Source organism: Sphaeramia orbicularis, unplaced genomic scaffold, assembly GCF_902148855.1.
Source record: "Sphaeramia orbicularis unplaced genomic scaffold, fSphaOr1.1, whole genome shotgun sequence".
NCBI classification, from domain to species: domain Eukaryota; kingdom Metazoa; phylum Chordata; class Actinopteri; order Kurtiformes; family Apogonidae; genus Sphaeramia; species Sphaeramia orbicularis.
Window position 1 is genome coordinate 223,282 of NW_021941587.1, and position 21,412 is coordinate 244,693.

At 42.4% G+C, this 21,412-nt stretch overlaps 2 protein-coding genes across 2 annotated transcripts; both read right to left on the reverse strand.

Moving 5' to 3' along the window:
• Positions 1-6,556: 6,556 nt before the first annotated feature.
• LOC115416294 (putative RNA-binding protein 15B) lies at positions 6,557-9,430 on the reverse strand. Its single transcript, XM_030130044.1, has one exon. The coding sequence runs from the start codon at positions 9,193-9,195 to the stop codon at positions 6,658-6,660; it is 2,538 nt and encodes an 845-aa protein (XP_029985904.1). The 5' UTR covers positions 9,196-9,430; the 3' UTR covers positions 6,557-6,657.
• A 4,058-nt stretch (positions 9,431-13,488) lies between these two features.
• On the reverse strand, positions 13,489-19,397 carry LOC115416293 (mesencephalic astrocyte-derived neurotrophic factor-like). Its single transcript, XM_030130042.1, has 4 exons — positions 19,206-19,397; positions 17,453-17,580; positions 15,240-15,381; positions 13,489-14,116 (listed from the first exon to the last, which is right to left on the reverse strand). Exons 1-4 carry the CDS (start codon positions 19,291-19,293, stop codon positions 13,932-13,934), a joined length of 543 nt encoding a protein of 180 aa, XP_029985902.1. The 5' UTR covers positions 19,294-19,397; the 3' UTR covers positions 13,489-13,931.
• Positions 19,398-21,412: the final 2,015 nt, after the last annotated feature.

The window sequence follows — 21,412 nt, forward strand, 5'->3', positions numbered from 1 at the left end:
TGGAGGTTGGACTGGACCGGACAGGGTCTGCATCTGGTGGTCCATCATCCACAATGGAAACACTGTCATCTTCTACAAAATTGATTGTCCAGTCAAACCCATGCAGTTGGATCAGTGCCAGTGGACGGACACACTGGGGTTATGTTCAGTTCATGAAAAAGACTCTGTTTATTCAGTTTGATCTGTTTCTGTTAAAATAACCTCAGCTTTACTCTGAGCATCTAAACATCTACACCACAGGTGTTTGTGTCCGACTGCAGTGGAAGCTCCTCTGACCCTAACATGACTCCCATTAAATGCTCAAATCTGTTCAGTTGTTTTCATTTCATTGACTCCAAATGTGTTGGAACACGTTCATCTCTCAGACCAGTTGGTTCAGAATCAGTTTGATCCCAGATCAGTGGACTGGATGTTGTTCACTTCTCCTCCGTTCCCGTGTCTGTGTTTGTTCATTCCATCTCTGCTCAGTGCATTTGTCCGTAGACGCTCAGCGTCCATGCACTTCAATGGGACTGAGTGGAACTGCTGGAAAAACCACTACAGACTGGACCAGCACTGGACACATGACACCCTGTCGTCCCGCCCCTGGACGCTCGGTGTCTCCTGGGTCGAACAGAGCCGTGGGCGGAGCTCGGCCGGGCCGGACGCCGAGCTTCCGCGCGCCGATCGGAGGACGGGTCCGAAGGCTGAATGCGGTTTGATTGACAGCTGTTTTCAGATCTGCTCCTTCACTGACACAGTTCAGTTTAATACGTCACACATTCTGCTGTGGAATCACAGAAACCAAATGAACTGTTCATTTTCTGACCTGGAAGAAAACACAACCACTGGACTAACTGGTACACTGGACTGAAGGGACACGTTTTCTTGTTCACTTGGTTCGATAAGGTCACTGAGCATTTTCTGAAAAAGGAACTGAGGACGAATTTATGTTTAAAGAACTGGACATTTTTTTTATGTAAGCGACAATGAGCTTCAACTGTCTGAAAGACGAACAGAAGCCACTGATATACATAATCAGTAAATTAAATATCAGAAAATACCTGATATTCACTGGAAACATACAAAATACAGAGGATTATTTGATAATAAATGGTGATAAATTGCTTAGGAAAGGTTAAATAGAGAGAAAATCAATTTGAGAACTGACACTAAAGTCACAGTGGGTCCTTATGGGTTAAATGATTTGGGTTTTTATCCAGAAAACATGTTCAATGGACAGATATCAGGTGTGAAATCCAACGACTATCAGCTGTTTGTGTTAGTATCATTATATTTGCTCAAACTAATGGACCCGTAGTTGGACCAGGAATTCAAATGAACAAGAAACTGAAGAAAACAAGGAGTGGATAAGAATGTTTTCCATGACTATAGAACACTAAACGGGTGGTTTTAAAGTGAACATTTATCCTTTTTTTGGGTAATACAAACAGTGACGTCAGTTCCAGTTTGTTCTTGTGCAACAGGTTGTAAGTTATGAAACAGGAAGTGTCTTTTTTCCTGGTGTCCTGATAACAGGGTTTATTTTGAACCACATTAAAGCAGCATTAACCCAAACAGACCCACTGGGACTGTAGTGTCAGTTCACAAAGGAAGGTTTTCTACATGTTTAACCTTTATTAACTGGTTAATCACCATTTATTAGAATATTATCCTCTGTATTTGGCATTTTTTTCACAGTAAATCATGTATTTTCCTAAAGTGAATTTAGATGTTAATGAAAAGTCAGTAAATTCAAAGGTTATTATTTCAAAACTGAAGAAAAAGTGACTGTTTCACCAAATATATCAATGACTGAATGTAAAAACAACCATCCTCATCCACTGTCACTGCTCCAGCTGCATGGGTTTGACTGGAGAATCAATGTTAGAGAAGATGACAGTGTTTCCATGGTAACTACAGAGCCTCTGAACGTCCAAATATGGTCATATCTGATGACCATGAACAGATGAAGAACTTTATTTGACACCAATTATTGACATGGATTGATAGGATTAGTGGATTAACAGGAATTCAACAGTTTAGATCAGTAGGTGGTTTAGGTCTGTAAGGGTTCAGTTCTTCCATCAGAATCTGTGTCATTGTTCTGATAAAAACAGTGAAGCTTTGATTCATTCCATGTTTTCTGTTCTGTCTGTTTTAGTCACATGACACACACAGGAGTTAGGACTGGAGTACACAACCAGGGCTTTTCATCACTTTGGATGGAATAATCAGTTTTTCTGCAGCTGTACAACCTGTTGCAAAAGTACAAACTGTATCTTACACCACTTTTTGACATTACCCAAAAATAAACAGGCTAAATGTCCACTTTAAAGCCATCTGTTGAGTGTTCCATCCTCATACTCTGCTCAGTTTCATCCTCTGGGTTCAGATTGTACAGATGCTCATCAGTCGTTCTGGATTCATTTGGATGTTGACAGAGTCCTTTCACATTCCCAGGGCTTACCGTGCAAACTCCAGTCCTGTTTAACTGATAATAGTTCCAACTGTGTGAATGAAAATGTAGCGTGTGCTCGCTCTGACATGTCCTCTGACTCCACATGAACCCTGAACGCACAGCGTTTACAGCTTCATCCGACAAGAAAACAACGTGAGTGCTCCAGCCTGGTCACTGTTTGATGGCATGTCTTGGTGAATTTGGACAGAATCTGAGAGGATTTCAAACTCCAACTGGGATTAATCTGTTTTTATAAAAAGAGTGTAATATCCATGGAGTAAACACAGCTGACAAGAGTGTGATCAAAGTTAACAATAATGTTCAGTAAAGTTAATACTAAATATGTTAAATAGGGATGCACCAATACCACTTTTTTCCAGACCGAGTACAAGTACTTCCATTTGAGTACTTGCCGATACCGAATATTGATCCTAGTCCTTAGTAATCCCATTCCAGTTGTTAGTTCCTTTTGTAAATGTGCTTTATTGTCGTTGTCATTAGTCTGACTGGAACAAAGTGCTGCTACTGACATTTAATGTGTTGGAATGAGCGTTTGTCAGTTAATCCACCAGGGGGCGCCGCTCTGAATTAACCATACTGGACAAATACCACGAAGAAGAGGAAAGTTTAATGAAGAAGAAGAAGAAAGTCAGTAATACCAAACCTGTAGACGACAGAGGAACACTACTGTGATACTAATGTTAGTGTTTTCTCTGTAAGGTTTAAAAGTTTAGCTTCAGCAGGAAGAGAAAAGACAAATGAGTGACAGGTTTGGTTTTCACTTCCGCTGGCGGCGGTCCGCACCGCTCCGTACTCCCACTGGTATTCTCTGTCTGGGTACTCATCCTCCATCAGCTGTTAAACAGATGGAATGTAGTCAGATTACAGACAGAAGGCTGCGTCTGTATCTGTCTGTGTCTGAACAGTACTGTCAGTGTTACTCTGATCATTTCTTTGGTTCCATCTCCACACTCTTCACACTCACACACATTCTTCCTCCTCCTCGTACCTGCTGCACTGAACTGGGAATGGCACACAGCCGTAACTGGTATCGGTGCATTTGTATCGGATATCTTTTACGAGGATGAGTACAAGTACACACAGAGTATCGGAGCCGATGCCAATACTCATATCAGTATTGGTGCATCCCTAAATGTTAAATATAGGAATGTTTGTTTTTTCTTTTTTTTTGTCCATACTTTTATCTTTGCAGAATTGTTCAGTAAACGGTAAAATGACCGTTTAGTTCAAGTTCAGTTTCATAAGAGCAGAAACTGGATGAACTGGACAAAAATATGTTGGAACGGAAATTACACTGTAAAACATCTACATCTGACCCAGTGTATTTGTGTCATTTCTGTTCCAAATATTTGATCACCCTTCAAATCAGACAGAATCAGCTCCAGAGGAACTGTGCACTGAGATAGAAGAGCTGATTTACAGACCATAGATCTGCAACATCTGATTTACACTGATCTGAACAAGAGCATTTACACTGGTTCCATTGACAGATTTTTTGCTTGAATAAAGCAAAAAAAAAAAAAAAAAAATCTTGAATTAAGCAAAAATACATATATACACATATACATACACACACACATATATATTTATATACTGAATTAAGCAAAAAATAAAATCTTGAATTAAGCAAAAAGCTCTTCCAGTGGAACCAGTGTAAACGCTGTTGTTCAGATCAGTGTAAATCAGATGTTGCAGATCTGTTGTCTGTAAATCAGTTCTTCTGTCTCAGTGCACAGTTCCTCTGGAGCTGATTCTGTCGGATTTTCAGTGGGATCAGATATTTGGAACAGAAATGAGACAAATACACTGGGTCAGATTTAGATTTTTACAGTGCAGGACTACTATGAACAGGTTTTTTTTTTTAAATTGACACCAGACAAAAGAAAGGAGCCATGGATGGATAAAGGATGGATGGATTCATGTATTAAAACTGAATAAAAGTCAATATACAATATCAAATCCAAACCAGTCACATGATCAGACCTCTGAGCGGGATGACATGTCCGTTTGTAGTCACTTCACATTAGTAGTGATGACAGGTTATTCACACATACAGTTTAGACCAAATAGGACTTTTTTTCTCTGCATGCAACAGACCACACACACACTCACACACACTCACACACACCCACACAGTCACACACACACACACACACACCCACCCACACAGTCACACACACACCCACCCACACACACACCCACCCACACAGTCACACACACACCCACCCACACACCTTTCAAAATGAAAGAGAAACTGGAATGGTTGAATTGGTAAAAACACTAACAAGGTCAAATATACAGTCACAGGGACGTGGGGGGGGGGGGGGGGCGGGCTGTGTGTGGTGGCGGCTGGTGCTTCTGGTCCGATCCCATCCCAAAGTCTGTGAGTAGAAGCCACAGAACCAGACTGGATTCACCTTTACGTCTGAGTAGAGTCCAGAGGACCGAACTGGAGTGGCCTTTAAACCAGACTGACGGTCCAGTCCAGTCAGCTGGAGCCAGGCCTCCCAGTCCCACTGAGTCCAGTATAGAATACATGTAGAACACCTGGGTCCATCCAAAACCAAAGACATTAAAGTAAACGAGCATATAAACGACCCCCCCTCAGGTTTAGTGTTGTATGTTACAGCTTTAGAGTAGAAAACAACAGTGGCCTGTGTGTGTGTGTGTGTGTGTGTGTGTGTGTGTGTGTGCGTAGCAGCCACATGTACATCAGCTCATCTGGAAGTGTTTTTACAGGACACACATATTTAATGCTTCTACACAGGTATGATATCTGAGTAAACATCAGAGAAGGTGACATGATGCATAAAAGAGTCAAAGAGGGTCCAACAGGTGTAGTGTAGTTCTGTGTGTGTGTGTGTGTGTGTGTGTGTGGGTGGGGGGGCTGAAACGTTCACACCTGACTCAGAAGCAGCTCTTCCACAGCAGTGAAACTGTGCAGACATTACATTCAACCTGTCCTCAGACTGACCGCATGGTTTCCTTCCACATAAACCCACACTGGATAAATCATTTGGGAACAGTAGTACTACAGACATTTGGTGCAAATGCTTGCTTTTCACCCCTCCCTCGTTCTCCCTCCCCCTCTTAAATTCCTCTTCCCAGTTTTGGACAGTTGATGAAGCTGGAGCATCAGCCCCTACAGCAGTTCTGTCAAACTCATGTTAGTTCAGTTCACATTCAGCCCAATCTGATCTGCAGTGGACCGAACCAAAAATAATAACAGAATAAAATAGAAATGCTGTCAACTCCAAACTTTTCTCTATGTTTTACAGTGAGAAAAGTTAAATTAAACAATGAAAAGGTTTACATCTACAAACTGTCCTTTCAAACAATGTGAATAACTTGAACTGAACAAATCAGTGTAATCTGAACACTATTCTGCCTGAGTTTATCATTTCCACATGTACATTATAACGTACAGATCACAGTGGATCTACAAACACACAAAACGTTTAATAACAGACAGAATATTGTTAAAATTGTACTGACTTCTTTTAAGACATTTCAGGTTGTTCATATTTGTTCAGATTATTCACATTTTTTGTGAAATTATACTTTGTTTTAGTGTAAATACATGAAAATATTTACATTTACAAACAGAAAAATGTGGAGTTGTGAGTATTTCTCTGTTATTCTGATAGTATTTGACTGGTCTGACCCACTGCAGGTTGAACTGGTCTGAATGTGGAACCTGAACTCAAAGGATTGTTCATTTTTTAAGATCTATTTTTGCATTTTACACATTCATCCCCAGGGCCGGACTGGACCCTTTGGTGGGCCAGATTTGGCCCCTGGGACGCATGTTTGACACCTGTGCCCTGTAGGAACCATGTCAGCATGAATGTCCTGGGGGGGGCTCAGCCCTTTTTCTGCACACATTTGATCAGACCACAGATGGTTCACCAAGTGTCTGTAGTCCTGCTTCACAGTCTGACATTATTTATCATATCTGGGTTTATGTGGAAGGAAACCCTGCAGTCAGTCTGAGGACAGGTTGAATTTAATGTCTGCACAGTTTCACTGCTGTGGAAGAGCTCCTGAGCCAGGCTGTGAACTTTTCAGCCCCCCCCCCCCCCCCCCCCCTCCTATTTCACTGATAAAATACTGAGTAAAATGTTCAAATGCATCGTCTAAAAACATGGAAGTGTTTGTAGAACCTCTGCCTTTATGAGCGTCTGTACACGCAGTGTTCAGTTAGTGTCACTGACGATCACAATCACCATGTGTTCCTCGTCCAGATTACCCACAGTCCTTTTGGCCGCCTGCAGGTACTGTTGGGAGAACTCTCCGGGGGGGAAGGCGTACAGCATGGCCCCCGGCCCCCCCTCTTTGGCAGCGGGCAGACTCACCACGCCGGCCGCCTCCTTGTTGCGTAGGTAGGTGACCAGGTGGCGAAGCAGGCGCACCTGCAGCCCGGGCTCCGGGGCGGGGGCCTGGCGGTCCACGGGCCCCTGCAGAGCCAACAGGATGGAGAAGCCGTCGGGTCGGCCCAGTTTGATCCGCCGGGACACCTCGTCCAGTCGGGTCTGGTCCATGCGCAGCCTCTGTGCGATCTTCAGCTGGCTGGGCTGGTTCTGGCTCTGCTGCTTCAGACTGTCCTTCATCACGCTGTTGAAGAAGGCCGACCCCCCCTCCAGCAGGAACAGGTCTGTGGGGAAGCTGCTGTTCTTCAGGGCGAAGAAGCCGTGCCACATTTTGGAAAGCGTGGCCTGGGCGAACTCCGACAGCGAGCTGGGAGAGGAGGAGGAGCTGTGCGTGTCCGTGTGGATGGCAGGAGAGGCGGCGTTCACGGCATCGCTGTTTCTATGGTGATGGTTGTTCAGGTGGTCGTTGGACGTCCGTTTGCTGTGATGGCGCCCAGAGGGGGGGTCTTCATCAGCGGCGGCGGAGTGACGCCCGCCGCCGCCGCTATCTGGGGAGTGGTCCCGGGGCTCCGTGGTGGAGTCCGGGGCTCGGACCCGCGCTCTGTCGGGGCTGGCGTCAGGAGACAGCGCCCCCCCCTGCCCTCGAACCCTTGAGCGCCCCCTCTCCTTGTCCCGCTCTCTGTCCCTGTCCTCGGCCGGCCTATCAGCAGACAGACTCCTGCTCCGGCTCCTCCTCCTGCTCCTCCTCTCCTCCCGCTCCTTCAGCCAGCGTTCCCGGCTCCGGCTGCGGCTCCTGGCTCCTCGCCTCCCGAACGCCTCCACCGCTCCCACCCTCCTGTCCAGGCTGCGGGTGGGGCTGCTGGGGAAGTCCCTCTCCAGGAGGGCCCTCTCCCTCTCCCTCTGGGACAGGGGGTTGTGGGAGGGCGGCGAGGAGCGGTCCCTGGCCCCCCTCATCTCCCGTTCCAGGCTGCGGTGGCGGCTGTACGCTTCACCCAGGACGTCGTAGTGGGAGGGGAGGGGAACGGGGGGCTGGTAACCAGGAGGAAAAGGACGGGACGGGCTCTCCTCCACTTTAGCGAAGTCCACCCTGAGGCGTCGCTCAGGACCACCTAAGGGGAAGCCCCTCATCTGGGTGCAGGCGGCCTGGGCGGCGTCTAAGCTTTCATACTGAATGTACGCAAAACTGTCCCCTTTAACGTAGTCAATATTCCTAATGCTTCCAAAACGGTCAAACTCTCGAGCCAGGGCGGCCAGGGAGTTTCCAGGCCCCAGACCCCCCACCCAGAGCCGGGTTGTGGGGTTCGCTTTGCCGTAGCCGATCTTTATGGGGTTGCCCCCGATCAGACGTCCCTGCATGGCCACTTTGGCCCTGTGCGCCATGTCCAAGTTCTGAAACTTTACAAACGCATAGGCTCCGCCCTGTCCGCGGGCCGGGCGTTTAATCACCACGTCTTCGATGATGCCGTATTTGTCAAAGCCCCTGCGTAGTTCTGCTTCGGTGACACTACCGTCCAAGTTTCCGATGAACAGGTTACTGGTGGCCCTCTGGTCGTCCTCAGGTTTTAAATCCTCCACCACCGGCATGGGAGGGAAGCCGTAAGGCCGGCCCCTCTCATCCAGCATCCCATAATAGTCCAGCAGCCTCTCCCTCTCCCTGGTCAGGCCCAGGGTCTCCAGGGCATAGTGCCTGGCTCTCAGGTCTCTGATGTTACTGACCCCCGGCCCAGGGGGGGGGGACAGGGACCTCTGCCTGTAGGGGTAGGGGGCGTGCAGGGGCAGATACCCCCCCACATCTGGAGGCGTCACACTCCGCCTCCTCACGTACATGGGTTCAATCTTTAACTGTCGGTCCCCCAACACTAACCTGGAGGACTTGGCGTGCCGGGCCTCCTTCGCGTCCTCCGGATGCCGGAAATTGACGTAGGCTATCCGGCCCAGCTCCGGCGTGTGCGACAGCTTCACACTCACGTCCCCGAACTTTTTGAACTCGTGGAATAACGCGTCCTCCACGTCCTCGTCGGACACCTGGGAGCCCAGGTTACTGATCAGCAGGGTTTTGTACTCCAGGGTGCCGGCTCTGGCGGTGGGCAGCTCCGCCGCGGTGCTCCGGAGGGGGGGCCGGCCCAGCAGGCTGAGCTCATGCCGGTGGTGCAGCTCCAGGGCGGCCGCCCGCTCCTCCCTCAGCCGCGGCTTCTCTCGCTCCCTGCTCCGGCTCCGTCGGTGGTATCCCCGGCTCTCCGCCAGCAGCAGAGCCAGCGGCGGCGGCGGCAGCTCCTCTCTCCGGGCCCCCTCTCTCTCCCTGTCTCGTATCCGCTTGGTGAGGGCCCTGCTCGGACTGGGCTCTCTCGCGGCCTGCCTCTTCATTTTACTGGAGGATGGAGCTCAAACTTTTCGGTCCTTGCAACGGGAATGCGGCCCGGAGAACGAATTCCAGGAGCGTTAGCGAAAATAACGGAACAGGCGACAGCTCCGGGAAGGGAAAGCTACCGGTCCGAATGTGAAATGTGTGCATAAATGTGGAAGTAAAAGGATAAAGTGGTTTAAAAACATGTCAGCATCACAGCAGCTGCACCGACGCCGCCATCTTGGACAATAGGAATGTGCGCTTTCCCTGGGGGGCGGAGTCTGCGAGCACGCAAGAGTGGCGGACGTCATGACGTAGCACGTCACGTATAGTGTGGACGTGAGAAAAAATTCAATGAAAATAGATCCCAGAGCTAAAAAAAGAGAAATAAAATAGCTAAATATTTTTTGTCCTACTTTTATGTATATTGTTTTGTATATATACTGTTTAATTGTTCACAATAATAATGTTAATAATTTTTTTTAAATGAAAATAGATGCTTCAGTGAGAAATATATTTTTACTTTATTTCTGAACCTTTTCTTTATACTCTTGTAAACCAGTGTCTTTATCGGATCATAAACCTGTCCAACACGTTCATATTTTGTTTTTTTATTATCAATAGTGTGTAATCATTGGCACTGTGACCTCGTATGGGTTTAAAATCCCACCCAAATAGTCTCAAATGAAAGAGTCCTCGAGTACCGTCGACACATATGCTTTGAAGGAAATCATACAAGCCTCTGCTTTTTTTCATATTTTAATGAAAAAGTAGAATAGTACAGTTGTAATAAATGACTAGGACTTACATGAAGTCAGTGTCAAACAGCATATTTGAAGCTTTCCTCTCCCTGTTTTCACACATATTTTATCCAGTATTTTTTTCACGTACACACCGTATTCCCAGATTAAAACAATAAAATATCTATCCCTTCTAGAGGTGAAGACAGTCCAGGAGTGTTCCATGCCAGTTCATTATTACCAGTCACTGCCACATGTACAATAGAAAGAAAAATATAGTTTCTTTCAAATCCACCACAACAGTTTTCTTAGACACAGCAGAGTGGAAGCAAAACATTGCACATTTTTCATCCACAATCACTTTTCTATGGAAGTAAATCTGTCTCATCAGATTTTGAATTATAAAAGCTACTGAATTTCTAGCACTCAGTTTTTTTGCACTGAAATTAAGTATCTGAATTTTTTTTGTCCCTGAATTCAACTACGTTCATAAATTCAGAATTTAAAAAATTCAGATGCAAAAAATTCAGATCACACATCCGCGCTGACCATCTTCCCATTGGTGTCACATGACCAACCTAACTTAACTTGATTGGCTGGCTGTCAGTTCGACTTGAGATAGAATCATTGCTTATCCTTGGTGTCCCGGATGTGTGATAGGAATTTTTTGCGTCTAAATTTTTTTAATTCTAAATTTATGAACATAGTTGAATTCAGAGACAAAAAATTCAGATCCTTAATTTCAGTGCAAAAAAACTCAGTGCTAGAAAATCAATGGCTTTTATAATTCAGAATCTGATGAGACAGATTTACTTCCATACTTTTCTTCTTTTAATTTGAAATGTATTCTAATATTGGTCTGCCTCCTGGTTTCGTTTATCCCGTTGTGTCAGTGATCTCAGTGCTGCATAGAAAATGCAGGAGGACTGAGGACGCTTCAGGACTTACACTGTTCAGAAAACTGTCTGGACACAAAACAAAACCGAGCATGAAAACAATCACCTGTTAGAAACCAAAGAGGAATAAGACTATGAACAGAAGAAAAGCTAAAAAAAAAACCTAAATAAATATGTTTTCTTGCTGAAAGTGGAAGGACACGTATGTCATTTGGACCCTTGAACCTTCGACTTTCAGACGAACATCATGAACTGAAACATCAGTCACCCAGACTCCAGGCACCTGTGAGTACAGAAGTATGTGTGCGCAAACGTGGAAAAGGCTCATACTACAGAACTAGTTCTAAAACCAAGCAGAGGAAGCTCCTCTACTAGTTCAAATGTCCCATGATGCATCTGTCCCTTATTAATGCACACAATTTACAACCATTTTGGTTTAAAACTAAAAAGGTCCACACTCCAAATTATTCATCTTTTACTTTTTTTTCTTCCCATAAATAATGCACTTTGACCTAGATTTACAAATTAAGCATATTCAGTAAAAAATACAAGCACAGGGGTGAAGGTTGAAGGTTGTTTGGACCTCCGTTTGCACAGGCATCAGAACAGAACTGCAGAATCGGTTGGACCACAGTGGACTATGGGTGACTATGTTCACCATAAATTTAAACATAAAAAGACTAAACTTGAGGTAAAAAAAAAAAAAAGTTTTGACATCAGTCTGTCTCTGTTGGAGAGCGATCATTCCCAGTTGGATGTAACATGTATCCATGAACACTCGACCGTCTGAACCAGACACCAGCCAATCACAGTCAAGTTCAGGACGACCACTCAAAGCTCAACACAGTTTTTCCATAAAGCATTTTGGCATAAGCTTCTTGTTGGCAGAAGATCTAGAGGCGGGTTTCTGAACAGCGGTCTGCAAACGGAATCTGAGGGAGACGCTGTAGATCAGGACTCTGAAACTCCTGTTCTTTCAGGTTCCACATTCAGCCTGATTTGATCTACAGTGGACCCAACCAGTCAAATAAGAACAAAACTAGAGGCACTCAGACCTCCGCCAAGGCAGACCCGCCCCCCCCAAATCACCACCAAAATTTAATCATTTGTTCCTTGTGCCACTATCAACATTTACTGACAATTTCATCCAAATCTGTCCATAACTTTTTGAGTTATCTTGCAAATGGACAGACAGACAGACAAACCAACACCAGCAAAAACCTAACCTCCTTGGTGGAGGGAATAACCTATAAACAATGACAACTCCATGAAAATACTTACTTTTATAAACCATCCCAAAAAAACTGAATAACCTGAAAAAAATGAAATTAAAAAAAAAATTAAGAAAAACAAGTGCAATTTTCTCAGTCTTCTTCCTCCACTTCTCATTAGTCCATGTGCATTCTGGATCAGATCTCCAAAGACACTAAACACTGAGGAACAGGAAGAAAAGAGTTCAAACTGGACTGAATTTAATACAGACATTTCAGGTTGGGCACATTTGTTCAGGTTAGTCACATTTTATTGGTACAGGAGAGTTTGGAAATGGAAAGAGTTTCATAATTTAACCCTTTCATGCATTAATTCTGAAAAAAGTATCTAGATTTTTTATAGATTGAATTTATTACTCAAAATTAGGCTAAAATTACAATGCATTTTGAATTTATTAAAAAAGTGGTTTTATTAAGATATTTACCCTCCTGAGACCCAGGAAGGAACAAGTTTTGGCTTTTTAATTACATAATTGCCTATATTAGAAACATCATGATGTAAAAGTTTTTTCAGATGATTTTTAAAAAAAATTATGGCATGTCCTTTGTTAGACAGTTTTTTTTGTTTTTCATAAAGCTGTGAAACTCTTGTCCACAAACGAGGACAGAAAACCCATAGTTGGGTCTTATGAGGTTCACTTTATGAGTTCACAGAGCAGTCCAAATTCTAAAACTAAGATGCTCCTTTTTTCACAGTATTAGGGTCTATACAGACTGCCATGTGGTTTGGAGAATATTACCTTTATAACCCTTTGGAAAGGATGTGTCCACAAATGTGGACGTCATGCATGAAAGGGTTGATGTTATTTTTAGGCACTTTGAAGTTGTCATTATAATATTATTATTATTACCTCCGCCAAGGAGGTTATGTTTTTGCCAGGGTTTGTTTGTTTGTCTGTCTGTCTGTTTGTTTGTCTGTCCGTTAGTGTGCAACATAACTCAAAAAGTTATGGACAGATTTGGATGAAATTTTCAGGGTTTGTTGGAAATGGGATAAGGAAGAAATGATTAAATTTTGGTGGTGATCGGGGGTGGGGGGGGCCCACGGGGGGGGCCACTGATCAGACTTGGCGGAGGTCTGCGCTCTCCGAGTGCTTCTAGTTATTATTAATATTATTCTTTCTCATCAAACCCAGTAGTAAATCTGCAGTGGTTCTTCTGTGTGGGTTCTTCTGCTGTTATTATTGGACTGTAGATCAGATTGGTCTGGATGTGGAACCCACACTAACATGAGTTCCACAGCCTGGACTGTGGAATTTATACACTTTGTAAATCCATCCAAGGGGTTGGATTGGAACCTTTGGGGGGACGCATGTTTGACAGCCCTGGTGTAACACATTGGTCCTGAATTTTACACGTGTTGGACTTGGACCTGCTGACGTGGATGTGATCCCATTGGATTTTTGCTGTCATTTGTCACCAGTCTCTGTGTGTGTGTGTCTCTACTCAGAAAGTGCCCTTGTTTTTTCGTTTACATGAATCCTTGGGTATTTGGTCAGTTTACTGTCCATGAAATAAAGCCAAATGAATCTGGTCGACTGCTTTAGTGGAAAACCTCATCCCTCGCGGTGCTCCTGTCTTATGAATTACATCCAATGACTGTTGCAAACACTGTTCCTCCTTTTACACTGGACTGAAAAGTATAGTAAAGGATTTGAGCCTCAGGTGATCAGACCAACGTCAACACTTCAGAACCTGTGTCGTAAACCGGATGAATGAGTCTAAACCAACAGATGGACACACATGTCAGACTAAACTCCACTTCTCTTCTTTTCTTCTCTGGATAGCAGTCGGGTTCCAATCGAGTCCAAAGTTGTTGTGGTTGTTTTGTGTTTGGTTGGTTTTTCCGTTACAGTTCTGTCCGTGCTTTGGCGGCTGCCGGTGCGTACTTGGGCATGAGCTCGGTGATTTTGCGGATGAAGTCGGACTTTTCGGCGCAGCCTTTACAGGACTCGCCCCAGTCCTCCAGAATCTTCTTCAGGTCCTTCACTTTCAGCTTTTTCAGGTCCACGGTGCTCAAGTCCAGCTGTTTGTCTGCATGAGAAACACAGCAAGTTTAACACATGAGAAACACAGTAAGGACACATGTTGAACACAGCGACTGGCAAAAGCCCACAATCTTCCGCTTTTTGTCACATTATTAAACATCTAACTGTGTATGCTGATGTCAAATAGTCCCTCAAATTAAACAAATCAGAGTTGAGCAGTATGGGGGGGGGGGTGTTTCTGCATAGAATTAATAATAACAATAACAATAATACATTTTATTTGTATAGCGCTTTTCATGGAACTCAAAGACACTTTACATACAGCAGATAAAAAACAGAAACCAAACACATTAAAAACAGTTCAAAGCTGGTGCAGAAGGCAGGTGTATGAATATGAAACAGTTAAATATTAAAAGCAATCTTAAATCAGTGAGTTTTTCAAAGGGATGTGAAGGTGTTGAGGTCGGAGCAGTGTCAGATGGTAGGTGGGACACAGTTCCAGAGGGGTGGGGCAGCAGTAGAAAAAGCTCTGCCCCCCCAGGTTAAAGGTGCTGGAGACTTTTGTGACCAGTGTTTCCTCAGATCTGTCCATCCTCAGTCATATCCTCAGTTTCATGAATCTGTTGGTCTGTCTGTCATTCCTCGGCTGAATCTCTTCCATTACAGTGAACAGTTTCTTAGTTCCATCCACCACAAACATTCGAGGAATTTTGTTGCAACGTGTATTGTGGGAAACGGAGGTTCAAGCAGCCACCTGACAGCAGTAGCACCAGCATATGGTATTATATGGATGAAACAAACACGCAGAAATGCAGAAACGGCTGCAGGAATATGCACAGAAGGAAGGGGTTCCTGCTGTTTGTGATGGTGTCTGTTCCAGCTGCTGCTGTCAGGCGGCTGCACGAGCCTTCACTTCCCACAATGCACGACACGACAAATTTCCGCAGATGCCCAGTTCTGTACTGGCTCTGTTTGTAAACACATGTTTGTTTGTGGTGGATGGAACTAAGAAACTGTTCAGCATGAGGAAGAGATTCAGCTGACGAATGACAGACAGACCAACAGACCAGTAATACTGAGGATCTGACTGAGGATGGACAGATCTGAGGAAACACTGGTCACAAAAGCCTCCTGCACCTTTAACCAGCCAAAGTCCTTCAGACACCTACCGTATTTCAGTTCGCAGATCTGACTGTCTTTTTTCTTCAGTTTCTCACAGATCTTCTCCACTGGGACGTGGTGGCTGAGCGGCTTGGACACCTCATTGATTATCTTGGTCGCAGCGTCGCTCGTTGCCCCGATGTAGTAACACTAGACGAGTGGAACATGAAGGTAATTAAAACCACCACTCACTGGTTTATGCCATCCAAAAGGTGTTTTGGATGTTGTTCGGTTTACTCTTCCATCATTCACTCAGATTATGTGTCATTTTTACACTGTTTCTAATTTCATAAATGCTGGTGTTTTACTTCTTATCCACAGACAACAGTTAAAAAATAGCTATTTTGTTAATACTGGCACATTTACAGAAATGTGCATTAATGTGGACTGTCCCTGATGAATAAACAAATAAATGCATGATCAAAACACAGACATACAACAACTGCAACTGAAAACAATGACGGAGGGAATTAATACCCAAATAAATAAACTAAACCTGGGCTGTCAAACATGTGTCCCGGGGCCCAAATGCGTCCCCCCCCAAAAGTTCCAGTCCGACCCCTGGGATGAATTTACAAAGTGTATAAATTCCACAGTCCAGGCTGTGGAACTCATGTTAGTGTGGGTTCCACATCCAGACCAATCTGATCTACAGTCCAATAAGAACAGCAGAAGAACCCACACAAAAGAATAACTGCAGATTTACTACTGGGTTTGATAGAAAAAATAATATGACATTATGTCTGTAAATAATGACAACTGCAAATGTTTGTCTTTGTTTTAGTGCAAAAAATCACATTAAATTCTGAAACTCTTTCCATTTCGAAACTCTCCTGTACCAATAAAATGTGACTAACCTCAACAAATGTGTCCAACCTGAAATGTCTGTATTAAATTCAGTCCAGTTTGAACTCTTTTCTTCCTGTTCCTCAGTGTTTAGTGTCTTTGGAGATCTGATCCAGAATGCACATGGACTAATGAGAAGTTGAGGAAGAAGACTGAGAAAATTACACTGATTTTTCTGTAGAAATTTCCGTTTTTTCAGGTTATTCACATCTTTTATGTTTGGATAGTTTATAAAAGTAAGTATTTTCATAATTTAATGGGGTTTTTTTTGCACTAAAACAGACATAAATTGTCAGTTGTCATTATTTATCAGTTATTCTGTTATTATTTTACTGGTTGGGTCCACTGCAGATCAAATCAGACTGAATGTGGAACCCGAAAGAACAGGAGTTTGAGAACCCCTGAACTAAACTGTTCAAGAATGTGCAAAAATCCTGTAGAATAGCATCCACATTCCATGTTATTTTCCAAACTTCAGTCCATTCTGCAGATATGGTCAGAGCATCTGCATTATTGATCTTTTGAGCAATTATGGGCAGAGTTAAAGACCGCTGCAGAAGTGCACCGTTGCACTATTGTATTTCCTGTGCACGTTGCACATCTTTAATACAAGTTAAATTCTTTGTATTTGCAGCTCAGTGAAAATGATATACTTTCCATATACTAGAAGAGTAAATAGCATCCAAATGTGGCTGTGGATGTTCACAGCGGGCCTAGATCCATTTGTTTAAAGTTCGACACTACTCACTTTATCATGGTGTTATGCCTTAATATGGGACAAATGCTAAAAAAGTACATCTATGTGTACTCTATAATGACAATGTAGTAATAAAGAAGTTCCTTGAAAGGTAATATTTTCAACATGACAAGATAAACATGGAAAACTCTTTTAGTTTTATCTCTAGTATCTGTATAAAATCAGATGAACCTAAAATGTGACACATATTCTTAGAGTTATTATCTGGACTCAAGCTTTTATTTGGACCAGGTTTGCAGTAGCATCTGCATTTAGATCACTGCTTAAGAGACATGAACTGAAAACACAGACTGTCAATGATTTATGAGATCTGATTTACAAGTGGGTGCCAAAGAATAATAATAATCATAATAATTATAATAATAATAGAAATAGCATTTATAAAGCACATTTCATTCGGCAGAATCTCAAAGTGCAACAGAGAGAAGACAATCCAATTAAAAATAAAAAAAAGTACTATAAGCTAACGAAAAAATATATATAATGTCTAATTTAAATGTATAATTTCCTCTTGAAATTTTAACTCCTGATTTAAAAGCTGATTTACAGTGGTGACTACAATCCGAGGACACAAAGTGTATTCTAACTACACTGGTACACTACTGCATAAATACTTACAAAGCGGTTTTCTTTGCCTTTGGCGTCTTTGCAGAATTTTATGATGGCTGTCTCTATCTCTGCGTTGTTGAAGTTGACGTTGTTGTCCTTGAGTGACTGGTAAAACTTCCCCAGGAAGGACACACACACTGAAACAAAGGGAAAATTCAAACAAATAACAGCCGGTCAGAATCTGCTGTTGTACAGAATGAGATTCTTCAGACAATTTAACATGAAAACAGTATTTACATAATTTGTGAAGTGACTGAATAGTCTAAATCCTTTCAGAAGTTAGTTGAATGATTCCATGAACTATAGAAATCCATACTTGGGTCATGGAACATCCATATGGAAGGGGCTGATAATTCCCCACTTTGAACCATTAACTGTCATTCATTCATTTCTGAAACCAATAAGCATGCCTGGTTTATTATAGAAAATACTAACATGAGTTCTAGGTTGATGAAAACCAGAAATTATCACAATCGATTCTCTATTTTTCTGACAACAAAGCTACTATTTATTGTTATTTTCAGTTTTGAAAAGAACGTATTTATCGTGACATACTTAGTAAGCTTACAGTAAAAGTGGAAAATGCATCTGTACGACTGTACTAAAAACTAAGCCATGTCTAAGAATTCAGTCGATCATAACCATGAAAAACAAATCTTCACTGTTTAATTGCCACAAATGCAAACTGTTGTTCATCCGGTTGAATAACAGTGACATGGACTGTATGTTCTACAATCATCCAACAGTCTCTGTCATTCCCACCTGTTCAGAACTGGTTAAAGCCCCAAATACTGACCAATCCTGAATGGGTATTTTCTGCTTTTCTTGCCACTTTGGCATCAGTCAAACCAGACCTCCAGCTGCTGTAGTAGCAGAGTGAAGCTAACACACAGACCTCCAGCTGCTGTAGTAGCTCACTTATGCCAACACACAGACCTCCAAGTGCTGTATGAAGTATTAGCCATATTTCTACAGACCACTGATTTATCTGTATTCTCTGTTCATAGACAATAGTGCATGTACATAACTGTAAATTGACTACTTTTGTCACATTACTTTAATTAATTTGAATTAATTTGTAAGAGTTAAGCTAACAGTCAGACCTACCTTCACACATCCTGGTGCTATATTAGCAGAGCTATGCTAGCAGACACACATCCCACCTTCACACTCTCTTTCTCTGAGAACAGCAGTTATGCTAGTACTAGCTCAGTTAAGCTAACAGTCAGAGCTACCTTCACACTCTCCTTCTCTGACAACAGCTGCTGTACTAGCTCAGTTATGCTAGTGCTAGCTCAGTTATGCTAGCACACATCCTACCTTCACACTCTCCTTCTCTGAGAACAGCACACTTATGCTAGTGCAGTATTAGCTCAGTTATGTTAACAGACTTATGCTAACAGTCAGTCTTACCTTCACACTCTCCTTCTCTGAGAACAGCACACTTATGCTAGTGCAGTATTAGCTCAGTTATGTTAACAGACTTATGCTAACAGTCAGTCTTACCTTCACACTCTCCTTCTCTGAGAACAGCACACTTATGCTAGTGCAGTATTAGCTCAGTTATGTTAACAGACTTATGCTAACAGTCAGTCTTACCTTCACACTCTCCTTCTCTGAGAACAGCACACTTATGCTAGTGCTGTAGTAGTTAAATTAAGCTCGCATACATCCTACCTTCACACTCTCCTTCTCTGAGAACAGCTGCTGTATTAGCTCGGTTATGCTAGTGCTAGCTCAGGTATGCTAACACACATCCTACCTTCACACTCTCCTTCTTTTAGAGCAGCAGTGATGGGCGGCACCACGGCGAGCGCGAGCGCCACGGACAACCCGCTTAAACTAAACATTTCGACTCAAACGGACTGAAGTGTGTTTGTGAAACAGAAGGACTGCTGGTCTGTGCAGAACTCCACTCATGAGGTGCTCCCACTCCTGTACGGACGCCGGTAAAGTGAGCACGCAGTTGTTCCTGATTGTACGGGCTTCCCGGTGACGTAGGATAGCATGTCGCAATCTGATTGGTCCAGAAGTTCGACATTTCCTGTAGTCTTCCACGCATTCAGCTCTGATTGGACAGAGACGGAACATTCCGGGAACAACGTCCAGTTGGCGCAGTTTGATTGGACCAGCACAGCTTCGGGCTCTCGTCAAGTATTTGCATGTAGTTTGTGTCGAACTCACGAAAACATGAATCACAGCAACTGGGAAAAAATAAAAATAAAAAATGAATCACCCCAGCTGAAAAAATAGAAATACATAAAAAATGAGTCAGCCCAAATGAAAAAATAAAACATAAATAAAACATGAATCACCCCAACTGAAAAAATAAAAATACATAAAAAAAAGAATCACCCTAACTGAAAAAATAAAAATACATAAAAAATGAGACAGCCCAAATGAAAAAATAAAACATAAATAAAACATGAATCACCCCAACTGAAAAAATAAAAATACATAAAAAAAGAATCACCCTAACTGAAAAAATAAAAATACATAAAAAATGAGACAGCCCAAATGAAAAAATAAAACATAAATAAAACATGAATCACCCCAACTGAAAAAATAAAAATACATAAAAAAAAGAATCACCCTAACTGAAAAAATAAATAAAAAATGAGTCAGCCCAACTGCTGATTCAGACGCACAGTGACGATAAAAAAAGCTGATTTTTAAAAAAAATTATTTTAATCTACATTGATTGAAAAAAAAAACAAACAGAAAACCAAAACAACAAAAACAAACAAAACCAAAACAAAAAAAAACCCAAATAAACAAGGGTGGATAAGAATGTTTTCCATGACTATAGAACACTAAACGGGTGGTTTTAAAGTGAACATTTATCCTTTTTTTGGGTAATATCAAACAGTGACGTCAGTTCCAGTTTGTTCTTGTGCAACAGGTTGTAAGTTATGAAACAGGAAGTGTCTTTTTTCCTGGTGTCCTGATAACAGGGTTTATTTTGAACCACATTAAAGCAGCATTAACCCAAACAGACCCACTGGGACTGTAGTGTCAGTTCACAAAGGAAGGTTTTCTACATGTTTAACCTTTATTAACTGGTTAATCACCATTTATTAGAATATTATCCTCTGTATTTGGCATTTTTTTCACAGTAAATCATGTATTTTCCTAAAGTGAATTTAGATGTTAATGAAAAGTAAGTAAATTCAAAGGTTATTATTTCAAAACTGAAGAAAAAGTGACTGTTTCACCAAATATATCAATGACTGAATGTAAAAACAACCATCCTCATCCACTGTCACTGCTCCAGCTGCATGGGTTTGACTGGAGAATCAATGTTAGAGAAGATGACAGTGTTTCCATGGTAACTACAGAGCCTCTGAACGTCCAAATATGGTCATATCTGATGACCATGAACAGATGAAGAACTTTATTTGACACCAATTATTGACATGGATTGATAGGATTAGTGGATTAACAGGAATTCAACAGTTTAGATCAGTAGGTGGTTTAGGTCTGTAAGGGTTAAACTGAACAAGAGTGGCTCCATATCTGACACTCCAGTACACTGTAAAAAATATACATCTGACCCAGTGTATTTGTCTCATTTCTGTTCCAAATATCTGATCACACTGAAAATCAGACAGAATCACCTCCAGAGGAACTGTACACTGAGACAGAAGAACTGATTTACAGACAACAGATCTGCAACATCTGAGTTACACTGATCTGAACAGGAGCATTTACACTGGTTCCACTGGAAGAGTTTATTTTTGCTTGAATTAACCCCAAAAAATCTTGAATTAAACTCTCTCTCTCTCTCTCTCTCTCTGTGTCTCTCTCTCTCTCTCTCTCTCCATATATATATATATATATATATATATATATATATATATATATATATATATATATACAGGGTGGGGAAGCCAAATGTACACTGAACATTTAGTTGTTTTTTCTCAGCAGGCACTACGTCAGTTGTTTTGAACCCAAACATATACTGAT